We start from the raw sequence: 14,323 nt of genomic DNA, 5'->3' as shown, positions 1-14,323 counted from the left end.
AGGGAGCACTGCCATCACTTTTCTGAGAATGGGTTAGATCACACACAGTTAACTGAAATGGGAAAGTCCCAGACCCTACCTCCCAGAAGAAGCACATATGCCTTACACCAACAAAAATATAGTTCTTATTCTTTGCAAGAAACAGACTTGTTTTCAAACAGCTACGTAAGCATAATGGTGGATTCACTGCAGAAATCGAGGTGAATGAATCCTTTGTGTCAGCCTTTTAATATCCCCCTGCCTCTGCTGAATTGTTCCCTAAAGTACACTTTCTTGTGCCCTATGCAGAACACGTTTAAAATCCATCCAGCAAAAGTGGTGCAAATACCAATCAAGACAAGAGGATTAAAGGCATTTGAGACAAGTTCTTTACCTAAAAAGAAGCTATATTCTGCACTGGTTCATCAGATTTCTTGTTGATCATAGTGAGGCTATTATGAAAGCAAGTTCTACTAAAGTGAAGAACTTCAGGATGTGTAGCCATTATTTAGATTTATACGATCAGCAAGGCAGTGAAATATGAACTTTGGATACCCCAAATTACAACCTCTGTCTGTATTTATCTACAGGCATATTTATTCACAAAACAACTCTAGACCTCAGGAAACAAAAGGCACTTACCACAACAATCACATTTGTTGCAGGAATAGGAAGATTTTCCACTTCCAAATCTTCACCAGTCATGGCTAACAGATTGAGGGATGGGTCGTAGGCAGGTCTGGGGAAGGTCGATTTAACAATTATTGAAGGGTGCAGCTTGCTTATTTTGGTGTGAGAAGAAGAATGGAAATTTTGTTTGGAATTCTTATAACTGTCTGTATCCAGACTTTTCTCCACACTTTGCACATGGTGATAAATAAACACAGGTTTTCCACTCTTTCGCTGATGAATTGCCAAAAAGTGGTCATTGTCTCCAGAAAAGCATCCTGCAGAAAGAGAAGAATAAGTTTAGAATGTCTCTCTTGGATATTCTGTAGATGGTGCTGGAAATCTGATGAGACTTTTGGGTTCTACAAAATTTGGAAAGAATATTTGTGGAATACAAGAATTCCCTTAAAATCCCACAATGCAATTTCTATACCAATAGCTTAATAACTCTAGAGAGAATCTACTAAGTATGTGAAGTGTATCACATTCTTAAACTAATTTTTTACAGGGCTTTAAAAAATGTTATTTGTACTTCCAGCTAGGATTACATTTCAAAAATGACGTGCAAGAGTAAAGCACATGCTGAGTCAAGTCCAAGTTTTGTATCGGTATCAACTCCAATAGGAAAACATATGCAGTACACTTTTTGATTTATTTAATCAACCAGTAATACCAAAGATGAGAATTGCTTTGATCATCTTTTATATATGTGGGCTTGAACAGAAAAGGCCAAGAACTAGATCCAAAATCAGACTTTAACATGTAAGAAAGAGAAGAAAGGTAAAGCTCAGATGCCTGAGTCCATAATCATAATTCTGCATTCCCTGTTATGCTGCCATTAACTGCTTAGATCAGCAGGCCTTATAGTCCCTAGTTCCAACTCTTCTTATGATGCAGCCTACAGCCAAGCATTGCTTGGCCAGCCAATGGAGCACCTGGATCTCCATTGGTGATCCGGGTGTGTGGATTTAGCCATACCTTAGTGTTGGGTACAAGAACTCTTTTAGATTACATGTTTTTAATAAACTGTTTCTTAGTAAAAAATAAGTTTGCTTTTGATAGCCAAAAATACTTCCTAGTGATGCCTTTATAAAAGGAACCAGAACTAAGGTTTTATTTGATTATTTTTTTTAATGGATAAAACCTAGTGAATCTTCAGTTCCTTTGTGAAGAACAGAACAGCTACAACAGCCCAGTTCAGCTCCCAGTCTGGAAGTCAGGCTGTCCCTCTGAGCAGGAAAACAGGCAAGGATCAGCTCCTTTAGAGATAAAGAGTAACTGAAGCTGCATTAGTCACCTCCTGGAAAAGCGCTCTAAGAAACCCACTGTGGTACAAAAGGGACTTTCTGTTCTAAGAGAAGTGAACCCAGAGAGCTCACTCTGATCAGCCTGGAATTTCCTCTTCAGAAGCTGTTGGAGTTAATGGCAATGTTGTATTTGTGCACTGATCTTTAGTTTTAAAAAAAATAATAATAAAAAAATCAATGTTATTTTAATCCTCATAATGAGCTGTGAAGAACAGCTCAGAACCAACAACATGTTTCAATTCAGGTTGAACAAGAAATCATTTTGTTCTATTCAGACTGATTTTTGCTTCCGATTTTTTTTTTTGCTTCTGTAAGCAAATCAAAATAATCAGTCATTTGCACAGCTCTACCCAGTGCCCTTAGGAGATTTCAGTGTAGGTAATTACATTCTGTTGACCTAATTTCCTCATGAAATTTCGGTTAGGAAAATCAAGGACAATACCTTATCTGTGCTAGAGTATTGCTATGCATCGTTGGGAAATGCATTCTCTGCCAAAAGCAAACCCACGTCTGTAGGCAGTGAAGCAATTCATAACATACATGAGCAGAAAATCAATAGGAAGAAGACAGAACACAGAATTCTGCATCTTCCAGTACACTTAGAGATCTTCCTAGTATAAAGTACGATGCTAAACCTAAAGCTACTCCTTTAAATGGTAAAAACAAACACTGACAATTTTCTAGATGACCACTGAGGTCACATGTGTACAGCTGTTGTCAGGTTTTGATTGGGAAGATCAGAGCAGCAGAAAAAAAAAAGGAGAAACTGCAGAGCATAGTCTTAAAGACAGATGAATTTCAAAGCTTGTTAAGCTTGCTGGGATCTCATTAAGCTTTGTGGGGGTTAGCTTCATTGACAAAATCCTGAGGGCTGGTCTCACCTAGCAATTGAGAGAGTTGTGTGAATGGCAAAAATAAAAGCAAGGAGATATCAGGACTTCTCAAGCCACCTCTTGTTGAATTTATTTTCATGTCTCCTTCACAGACAACCAAAACTGATCATAGCTTATATTTTAAAGACATACGTGGTGTCTCTTGTTCCTCTTTGCTTCCTTCATTCTTACTCCTTTGTTTTTGAGAGAATCAAGCCCACTGAGCTTCTCCTGCAATTCTTTGTATTGCATTTCCTACCCACTTTAATATTCCAAACTCCCCTTTTATTTCATTTATTTTTACGGAAAGAAGCAGAATGAAATAATACAATTAAGTATTAGCCCAAATTCTTTACTGAATACTATTAAGGTAAATCCCAAGTATGACTTCAGAGTTAATCCTGACTGAATCAAGAATAACATAGAAAAACCTGAACGGTTGTCTTATTTTTGATAAGCCAATAGTTAAAGGAACCCCCAAAAAAGCTAGCCTGCTGCTGAATCTCAGTACTTTTTAACAGCAGTATCATCATTTCCCACTAAATCCCAGCAGGCTCGCTTCCATTAGAATGCTAAAAATCATGTCAGTAACACAGGTCCCTGCACCAAACTCAATACATGGTCCACCACAGCAGATTTTCAAGATGGGGAACAAAATATACTTTAGTAATGGCCCATCTTCTAGGAATGAGAAATTAACAAGTCAAATTACACAACATACTCTTTGCACTTCCACAAATCTATTTTTACCAGGTGACAGTGCAGGAATTAAAATACATTCCAAGAAAATTACTAGGCTGAACTTTGTTTTCTGTGAAGTCCACGCAGTCCCAGCAATTTAAGTAGGTTACGTGCATTTACCGTGCCCCATGTGAAAAAAATCCATTGATCTTAGTAGACTGTGCATAAGGCCCTAACCAAGATCAGACTTAGGCTCCCAGGCTGCTATGGATGCTCCAGGTGTCCCTAATAAATAGGCCACCCTTGATACTACAGGGGAACATAAAGCTTCCTCTTAATGTGATGGAGGGGGAAAATATTCCTTCTTCACCCCGCAAGGGTCTTCTCTGAAGACAAGCAGTATGAGTCAATGAGACACTTGGAGAAGTCAGTCATTAGAGACTTCTGCTGCACATCACCTTTAAATATTGCCGGCCTCCAGCCCTTAAGAGAGAGAAGATTGGGATTCCTGTATTAAATTCTGTACCTATACAGAAAAAGCAAATACTCCTTTGTGGTCCCTGAGGAAACCATCAGAAGCTATGAAGAACTGAAGTACCACAGTATGATAGAAAAGTGATTTTGGTTCCTCCACTGTAACCCTCCCTCTTTAATTTAGCCTCTCCTTTACAACAGTACCCTCCTTTCTCAAAATCTCAGATTATCTTCAATTTCTTTTCCAAACCCTGGAGCTTTTCTTCTAGAACCTCTACCAACTGAAACACTCCATCTATTAATAAGTGCAACAAGAAGCTCCAGAGTGATGTAGAATGCACACATTCTACATCTTGAGCATCTTCACTGCTTGTGCTAATTTCAGTATTTCCACCACTGCTCCAGTTGCCATCTTTGTTTTCATCATCCTTCCTGGAAAGGAAAATTGGAAAATCCCTATGACACTCTGTTCTGCTGGTTCCAGCTGTTCTGCTTGCTGGTTCCAACTATACGTTCACTTGATTTTCTTAGTTGTCTGCAGAAACATAGAAGATTCTGTCCTGAATTAAAAAGAAAAAATATCCAGTCTACAGAAAAATGATGGATAGCAGGTCAGTAAAAGTCTATGTGAAATACCCACGTGGTCCCAGTATATGGGAAACACAAAAGTTTCTTATGAAAATAGATGGGTAAATCACAAGAATGCTAGACAGCACATGCTGCTGAGCCTGTCTTATACTGCAAATGTGTATTACACATGCAGAAATGAAAGCCTACAATAAATAGTAAATCTGATGTGAAAGATGTTGTGGGCACTTTTGACTGTCCCAGCTGGCCTCTGCTAAATAGAGAAATCCCAAGATTCTCTAGACTGTCTCGACTCCCTGAATAATCTCAGACAGTTGACATTTTATTTTAAAGCAACCTGCTAGAAAATCGTTCTACTCCCAATTCCCAAATATCTTCACTTTCTGTAAAACAGACAGATAAAAAACTTCAAGATAGTCAAGATCCATTAATAAGGCAGTAACACAGTAGCATGGCTTTCTCTCTTTAAAACATAATAATATCACAGCTTTACAGATTTTTTAATCTCACATCCTCTAGAGCCAGAAACCAGAACTTCATCCAGCCAGAACAGGAGAGTCCCAGTGGGACATAACATTCTTTTGTAAACCTCATAGGGCCAAAATAATGGTGTCTAAAGTCTTGATGTAAATCTGGAAAAACAATTTGAGGTCATCGTCTCAAGTCTTATTGTTTGTTTTAATCTGAACAAATTAGATTAATAATAAAGTATGTTACTGATCATTCCCATTTTTCTGTAACAAGAGGTATACTGTACATTTACTACTTTTAAGTAGTAGAGTCACCTCAAATCCATCAAGAGAATTGCTGTGCTACACCTAATAAGCAAGTAAAATGCACAAGCGAATATAAAGACATAGTGAATATTTTAAAACTCACACGTAATACTATAACTAGTGCTATAACACTGAAATCTCTTTGTAGTTACGGATATCTTGGTACATTACACAGCTTGAGATTTTCATGCTAACAAGCTGGAAATTAGAGGAAAAAAGGCAAAAAATGTAGAGTTGTTTCATAAGGGAAAAACATGCTGAAACTTGACTGATTGGTTTCAAAGATAAATTTAATTCAAATGCAATTTGAGTTACAGCATTTTATGCTGTTGCTAAATAATTTTCTATTTTCAGTAAAAAGACTTACTAAACTTTGGTAATGAAATTTTGTATCCTGAGGTCCACATGCTTTTTTTATTTCTATTTAGCTTATTGTTCGGAAAGATGTTCTTTGCCATATACAACCTTTCTTCACACCCTATAAACCAGCCCCAGACTTTGGACAGGCTTGGTCTTTATCACCTCTTGCACAATGGTTCATCTCTTCTTGAACAGGCACCCAGAGTCACTGTGAGAGGCAGGCCAATGCACTTATGCAGACCATTGATCAATCCTCTCCAATAATGCCAGTGTTCCCACAGCTAGGAGATTCATTGCTTGTCTCTTTTTAGTCCATTGAGATGGAAAAGGATTCACACCCTGAAGATCAGAGTTTGCAGTTCTCTCTTGTAGATTTTGGCCCAGAGGAAGGGGGAAAAAAAAACCTCTCAGCTTCTGTGCTAAAATGCTTAATATCATACTAGTCATTTACGAGCACGGCTCTAGCTCTGTTCGCTTTGTGAACCCCTAAAACCAGTTTTCTCAAGTTCCAGATCTGCATTTTAACCTATTCCTGAGCTGTTTAGGAGTCTTCGGTGCCAAACCTGTGGCCTGACTTTTATCATCCCACACCTGCACTCCTCTACACCACATTCTGTGTCTCCACTCTCGGTGTCTCTGCAGTTCTGCCTGGCTTGTGTTACTGCTATCTGTATAAAACTAGAGTTGAACCACACAAAGTTAAAGAAGAGCAAAACAGACATAGATGCTTTGTCAATTAGAGAAACTGTTGGCAGAGCTAAACCAAGTAAAACAGGCAGTTCAAGGAAACATCAAGCAGAGCTGGCTTGTCAAGCCCCTGTCATGAGATCCTGTAAACTCAATAAAAAGCTTATGGCTTTGTTATTAGCAAAGGCAACACCAAATTACAGGACTACAAGGTCACAGTCCTTCAGAAGAAGTATTCTGCACTTTCCTAGCTAGGTCCAGTAATCAAAAAGCCAGGCCTTTTGCAGCAGAGGAACAGTACCCATGGCACGTCAAAATTCAGAGCAAGTAACCTACATCAGAGCTAAGCAAGCACAGAACAGGACAATTGTAAAAATTTGGAAAAATATTTTGATTTGCCCTTAACCAAAACGTTCACAACTTTTGACCAAGCCAAAAAATTCAGATAAAATAAATTCATAAAAAATGTGTGTATATATGTGTTGATACAATTCAGTTTTCTGTGTGTGTGTGTGTGAGAGAGAGAGAGAGTGTGAACACATGCACACACATGTGAGAGAGCATGAGAGCACCCCAGAGAGGGAGGAAGTACACACAAGAGAGAGAGGGGGAGAGAGAGATGATTGCAAGGAATTTTTTTCCTTTTATAATAAGCAATCTGCTGAAAATAGAAACAACTGCAAATTCATTTTTGCTGATTTTGTCCTTTTTAGTAGGAAAAAAAAAAAAAAAAAGCTCTGACCAGAAATATTCACAGCTACAGTGAATCTGAATTAAGCACAAGTGGTATCTTTCTCAAAAAGGCACTTTGCATCTCGCTTTATGGGCCTGTTGCCTGATATGTCAATAATGAAACTGGATACCAGAGACCATTGATTTCACCAGGTCTACTCATGTGAATTGAGAGATGAGCCATTGGTCCCAAAGGCACTTAAGTATTCTGCCATACTTATGCCCTGGCACTAATGTACTGTATAGTCTCATATCAGACATGGTTTTTTCCAGAGGTGTAAGAAAATACTGCATTGATTTGCTAATTTTGTGATTACTGTTATTTTCCAAATGAAGGTTGTGGCTAAATTCTGCTATATAATGTGGATGTAAATGTATAGTATCTCTATGCAATATATAGTATCTCCACAGAAATCCATAGCTGTTATGAAGGAAAGTCAAGTTCAGTCTTACAGTTTTGGCTAGGTTTTGTTGAGTTTTTTTGCAGTAGCACTGCTCTAGGAAATCACACTGGGGATTTCTGCAGATCTTATTAAGGTTCTCCAAGTGCTTATTCCAAAGCCATGCTGAAAATCCTGCAAGACAATGACTGTGCTTTATGGAACCACTCCTAGTCCCCCACACCAAGCCTTATAACATCTCCATGGACAGGGACCACCACGAAACACAGCCACCCACTGTTATCTCATTAGCCCCTTTCAAAAGGCACAGACTCCCCCAAGAGCCCAATTCATCATTTTCCAGCAAGTCTCCTGCTTCACTCTCCAGAGAAGCTGGAGCCAGCCTTTACTGTCTAAGATGTTTCAGTCTTCTCATAATACAACAAATAAAATTAGGCAGGGATTCCAAGATCACAAACCCCAATAATTTCATAATGGATGTACTGGACATAAGCCTCTCATAGAAGATGATGGCTTTCAAAATTACAAATAGCAAGAATTTCCTCACGTGAGAACATGACGAGTACTCTTTTCCCAACTAAAAACTTCTCCCCTAAAAAAAGTCAGATAGCGAATTATAAAACTATTTCTCCCCAACAGAACCTTTAAAGAGATAGATGACTACCCTCTGATTATCCATGAGTCTACTAATAAAAGGCACAAATATCTATTCTAATAACAACACCCACTCAAGGCCAACAATATGTTTTCTAAAGAAGGCAATTATAAGTACCAGCTTCATTTAGATTAGGTTAGTGTAATGAAGCAGAATTCCAATACATTTTAAAAATCAATAGGTCCTTCACATTTACTCTAAGTGTATTTAGAGGCTAGCATTATTCACTCATTAGTATGAGGCGACTGAAATGGATCTGATTGAGAACGTATTTTGTGCAGATCTCATCTCACCCGTAGAAGTACAGTCCCAAGATTTTCTTATTTTTTGTGACAGAGCTGGGGCATTATTTAGAAAATAGCCCCCCCCCCGACCTCTTTAGAAAATAACCCTCCCCAAGTAGAAACCACAGTCCGCTCAAGTCATTTCCAACCATGAGAATACCACACAGTGCATGTTTGACCAGGAAAGCTGAAGTACTGTTTCTGCCCAGGATAACTTAGTAAAATCACCTTGTGGACTTTGCCAACAATTAACTGAGAACCAATCTAGCATATTTACAATATGTGTTTCTACATCTATTGAATTCCACCCAATGGACTGTTAGTTTGCAGTCAAAGAAACTTTGGTTTTGATATCAGCAATCCTCATGTTATTACAGCATTGCCATATGAAGATAAAATGCCACTATTTCCTACCTTGAATTTTACCTGATTCAGCTGAGAGGCTTGGGGAACAGATTCATCAAAAGGTAGAGACAAGGATAAAATGAGGTAATAGAAGCCCTTAGCAAACTAGTGTAAGGCCTTTGTTCAAGAAACATGACTTAGACGACCTGAACAAATCTTCAGTTGTTAACTCCTTGCTTTTCCTGGACCAAGATTTGTTCGCATCTTAAAAGCAAATTCTGCAAAAATGCTCTCATAAAGAGTAAGGGTTTTTTCTCATCTAGTTGATTTCCCTAACCTATTTCCTGTGAATATTTAATTCATAATATATTTTAATTCTCTTCACAAAATTTGTTAGAAAAGAAAATGAGGTGAAATAGTTAATTAGTTGAGTAATCTGGATGACGCAAATGGCTCTAATTACAAGTTAGTCTAATGCATCACTTTGTGGTTTTGCTACCACCTGCCATTCTTTTACAAGGAAAGAAAGCTTCCTAGTTATCTTGGGAGACATTAGTTTTTTATTGCAAGAACATGTATTAGATCATACCTACTGAAAAAGAGTATAACCTGAGCTGCCTTGCAGTCTCTCATGCAATGCATAATGTAAGTTGAAGGTTCATGCTGACCTGTAATCAGTCGCTACAGATTTAGGTCTTCATCCAACAGCCAGCTCTATAAAGGTTGATTAGTTCACCTGCTGCACTCAGCAGAAGGGCCTAATTCTGTTTTCAGAGATGCACACACAGGTGTCTTTTATTTCAGCAAGTAATATATGGGTATAGCAACAGCACAATTGGATTTAATTTTCTGTTTACACAGCTGTCATGCTTTAGTGGAATTGGTATCTAAATCAACTTAGTAAAATGGTACTTTTTAAGTACACAAATATTCCCGATCACATTTTTGACAAGAATATTTTCCATTTTTTGTGTGAATACATATGTGGCTACTGGAATACAACCATAGCAGAATTGTCTTTCCATAGCAAAGCAGATTTGTAATATGACATGCATTACCTCTCCGTTACAACGCATTATTTAAACACATTACAGAATGACTATTTTTTTTGTTGTTGTAGTGTTAGCTCAAGTAAATGCAGACTTATGTTTTTTCTAAAATCTATCATCACCAACTGATATCAAGGGAGATTTTGTTGATGTCTGCTGACAGTTTCTCTAGCATTCCCTAGAAGCATGCCTTATGTATATTCAGCCCCAGAACAAAAAAGCCAAGCAGTTTCCATTGCATTACAAAAAAATTGACATTCAGGATATAATTTGTGACCTAGCGCTAGTGACAAGTGGAATGCATGTTCTGATTCCACATGAACCGAAGCTGCAAAATCACTGTCAATAATTCATAAGTTTAGGCTATATATAAAATATGTCCATAGTGGTAGCCTGTGTGAGACCAAATTTTCTATTTGAATCAGATGAAACAGAGAAATCTTAAGAGATTAAGCTTGCTATGTTATTTCATTGTTGTGACACCTTTAATGAGTTCCAATGGCAGCAAGTTGTATGCAGCCCTGCCTTCGAGGAAGCACAGCTCTTATGCTCAATGGGAGTTGTGCCCAATATGCAAAGATTGAATTCAGCTCCTGTCCATCCTCTCTGTTGCCTTCTCCAAAACAATTATTTTCCAAGATTGCCCAGGGAACAAAGTAACACCCTATCAACATCTGTTTTCCTCTCTTTTTCTCATGAGTAGAGACATTTTCATAATAAAGGCCAAGCTTTGCTTGCAAGCACTCCCAGGTACTTAATGAAAACAGTAAAATTTAGTAAGGAAAGTAAATGGCTACTGGCAGGACATAAACCCATTTTCCATTAGTAGGATAGAAAACTGAAACACATCAAAACTTATACGAAGTCCACTGCTAACAGAGGAAACATTGACATTAGCAGGCATGTTATGTCAGATAGAGGCTGTACAATGATCTTGTACAGATGATGATTTTAATACATGCTGTAAAAAAACAATCTAAAAGCAGCTTAAGGCTTTTATTAAAATGGATCACTAAATGCTCCCTATCTTTCAGTCAATAATCTCTTGCACACATAATATAAGGCATAACAGCATGAGCTTCCTAACTAGAGATATACAGGAAAAAAGCGCCTGAGATTTTATGAAGTGTAGCCTAATATTCCAGGGCAATAAAATACCAATAACTGAGGCAAACCACCTCTCTTGACAACAGCAAACAGAAGAATGCAGTGCTCGCTTCCTGCTGTCTTCACATAAACAGCTATTTTCATAACACAGCTCAGCTGGGGAGGAGGGGGGGGGCATACCTGTTCATGCACTGCTTCCACATTAAAAGGAACGTGAATTTCAATTATTACTTTTAATGATTCTGACACAAAACAGTGAAAATTTGTTGCATCTTTAAAATCTTTCCTAAAAACAACATTCCTGCGAGTGAAAGAAACAGTACCTAGGGGGTGTATCTACTTGTTATCCTTAATTAAACTTCAGTGAAGTTAAAAGCAGAGTGCAACAGCCATTTTCTACTTCAAAAGTAACTATGCTTGCTGTAAATGATGAAACAAAGAAACCCTTCAACTTCGGTAATTCAGAACTTCATTCAATTATACAGTTACCCAAGATTTTATTTCTTTCCTAAGAGGATACATGCTTAAATCTGCACAGGGAAGAGAGAGTCTGAAAAATAAGGAGGTTTTTCATGATTTAAGATAAGCCCGAGATTTACACCAGAAAATGTAAGCCACAACCGTCAGAACGAAACTGGCAGCAGAACTTCATGTGCGTAGTGGGGCGCCCATCGCGTTTCTGAATGAGGCACACGTTTTGCTCGCCAAGCAGAGAGAGGATTCATTATCCCCGCTACAGCCCGAACGCCTGCTGTCGCAGCTGAAATTCCCCTGTCTTAAAAAACCTGCTGCCACGAGCCAATACAAGTAGCAGCGCCTCCCGCCCCCGCCACCCCCCAGATAAATTTTAAAAATAGGGGGAAAAAAAAGAAGTCTGGAAAGGGATAGAGAGGCGCGATTTCCTGCCGCTGCCCCCAGGTCCGCACCGCCCGGGGCCGGAGGGGCTGGCCCGGGGGGCGGCCGCTGTCCGCGGTGCTGAAAGCCGCTGCCGCCGGCCGCCCTCCCTTACCCAGCCCGCACCCCCCCGCCCGCTTCACCCGCGCGGGGGCCGCCCCGCCACAACAGGTGCCCGCCGCCGGGCGCAAGCGGCTGCCTCGCCGCCTCCTTCCCTTCCTTCCCTTCCCCGCACCGCTCTCCCACCCCGGCCGCTCGACCCGCTCACCTGCGGCGCGGAGGTGGAGCAGGAGGCACAGCGCCCGCAGGCAGGCGGCCGCCCGCCGCATGGTGCCAGCCGCGCTGAGGCGAGGCGAGGCGAGGCGAGGCGAGGCGAGGCGGGCAGCACCGCGTCCCGGCTCCCCCCTCCCTAGCCCCCCGTCAGTGAGCATGCCTGGGAGCGGGCTGCGCGTGCGCAGCGCCGCGCGGGGCGGGAGGGCGGTTGGGCGGGCGGTGGGACGGTTGGACGGGCCGTTGGTTGGGCGGGCGGTTGGGCTCACCTGCCTCCTCGGCGCCGGGTGAGGCGAAGGGAGAGCCCCGCCGGCGGGGAGCGGGGTGAGATCTCCCCTCTTTCCCCCCCCCCCGCCCCCCCAAACCCCCGGGAGGTGGGGTTGCGGGAGGGCGGCGCGGAGCCCCAGTGTCCGGAGATGAGGTTGAAGGGAGAGATGTCCAGTTCCAGCCGCATGCAGGGGCAGGAGGCGAGGGGCAGGGGGGCAGTTTCTCCCTCGGCTCCCAGCCCAAGCGGCAGTCGGGGCTGGCTGCTGCAGCCAAGCGCTGGGTTTCGCATCTCCCCCTTATCTCTGGCTGATCGTCTCAGGAGATCTGACCTGCCTTGGGGGAACTTGGGCAACGTGTGGTTTCGTGCTTGCAGGGGGGGGCAGTCCTCCCCTTCGGTATGCTGTGAGACACCCTGAGTTGCAAAATAAGCAGCAGAAACTGCCTGACGGAAATCACAGCTGATACAGAAATACAGTAACATTTGCTCGGGATCCGCTGAACTCCAGGCAGAGGTTCAGACCAGACTGATGCAACACCTACTCAGGCAGGAGACACTTAGGAAATCTGATTACATGGCTATCAGAGACCCACATAAAAAGGCCAAACATGAGACAGCCCTGTAACAAGATCATTTTGGACAGTCGAGTTTAATTGATCCAAAGAGTGACTGGAGGCTAACCTGGAGAGGGAGCGGCAGATGTGTCACTCGGCAAGTGATCCCACAGCTGGATGTGGCAAGCAGTGAACACCGTCAGGTCTGCGCCTGAAACGGTGCATCCTAAGTAGAAAATAACAAAGGAGATTAACAGAGCTTGCTTGCTTCTAATTAGCTTCCAGTGAACCTTTGTGCAGAAATTTTCTTCATGTAAAGATGGGAAGGGCTGCACAGGGCCCGATAGCTCGATGCGATGGCATGTGTGACTGTATGTATGCAAATGAGCTTCCTTTGCCAGCCCCCACACTGCTGTTCACATACGTATAGACAGTTAACTCGTTTGATTGACAGCAACATCAGCGAAAAAAGGCTCAGGTCGGAAGACACCACTCGATCTTGAGCTCTGCCCGAAACAGGGAATTAAAATGATCAAGGGGATTTTTGAACAAGGAGTGGTATTTGAGCCCTGTCACCTCAGTAATAGCTTTTGTAGGTATTGTGCCTCGGATGCCCTGCTAAGTCGCGAGGTTTCTGCTGCTTCCTCTACTGAGATGGTAATTTGCTGTGGGTATATAGAAATTGCAGCACATCCTGTTCTAGTTTAATCCTACTAGTTCTGACTAGTAGAAATGAAAGCAAAAAGAAGTGAAAGAAAGAAGTCTATCCATGCAGTGCACACCACCTGTGCCCCCACAACTACAGTTCCTGTGTGCCCAGCCCCAGAGGTATACATATAGGAAAAACAAGTAGGGGGCTATACTTCCCTCAGTAAGTTGTGCAGTGCAATTTACAATTTAGTCAACTCCTAGGGAAAGACACAAGAAAAATTTGCTTACATCCTTTGATGTTTTGTTATTGTCCACAAGTCATCACCCTTGTGCGTTCTAGGTAAGGACTTAGGGTCAAATATGTCAACAGGGTAACTCCACTGAAGCTAATGGTATTGATTTGTCCCCGTGTGGTTACAGATGAGGGAGCTGTGGTTTCATATGATTGAGTGCTGTAGCAATATCTACTCACCTCACGTGTAGAGCCCTGAGGCACAAAGACCAGATGACTCACCACTACTCTGTTAAGAAAATTGTTTCCCACTGGGGAAATGTCTTGAGATATGGTTTTGAGCCCACATCCAAGAAAACATTTGGGCTTCCAGCTCATACTTAAGCAAAATTCAATGGGAAGATAAGACTGAATAATTTGCTGAATTTTATATCAATGCATCCTTTTTAAAAGGCAGTCTCGTCAACACAAAATGGAAGCATTACTGTGGA

At 41.3% G+C, this 14,323-nt stretch overlaps 1 protein-coding gene across 2 annotated transcripts in view; it reads right to left on the bottom strand.

Moving 5' to 3' along the window:
• Positions 1 to 14,323, bottom strand: part of PTPRR (protein tyrosine phosphatase, receptor type, R) — a 177,573-nt gene that overhangs the window by 137,071 nt on the left and 26,179 nt on the right. The window contains exons 1-2 of one of the 2 annotated variants that reach the window (XM_014964295.1): positions 12,129 to 12,224; positions 622 to 926 (exon numbers count right to left, since the gene is read on the bottom strand). In XM_014964295.1, coding sequence (XP_014819781.1) covers positions 622 to 926; positions 12,129 to 12,189 — 366 coding nt within the window. In that variant the 5' untranslated portion in view covers positions 12,190 to 12,224. Of the gene's footprint in view, positions 1 to 621; positions 927 to 12,128; positions 12,225 to 14,323 lie in introns of those variants that run through there. The other variant, XM_014964296.1, reaches the window with a different exon arrangement.

This window comes from Calidris pugnax, unplaced genomic scaffold, assembly GCF_001431845.1.
Source record: "Calidris pugnax isolate Ruff unplaced genomic scaffold, ASM143184v1 scaffold44, whole genome shotgun sequence".
Classification (NCBI taxonomy): Eukaryota; Metazoa; Chordata; class Aves; order Charadriiformes; family Scolopacidae; genus Calidris; species Calidris pugnax.
Note: the sequence above shows the minus strand (reverse complement) of the source record. Positions and strands in the feature narration are given on the sequence as shown.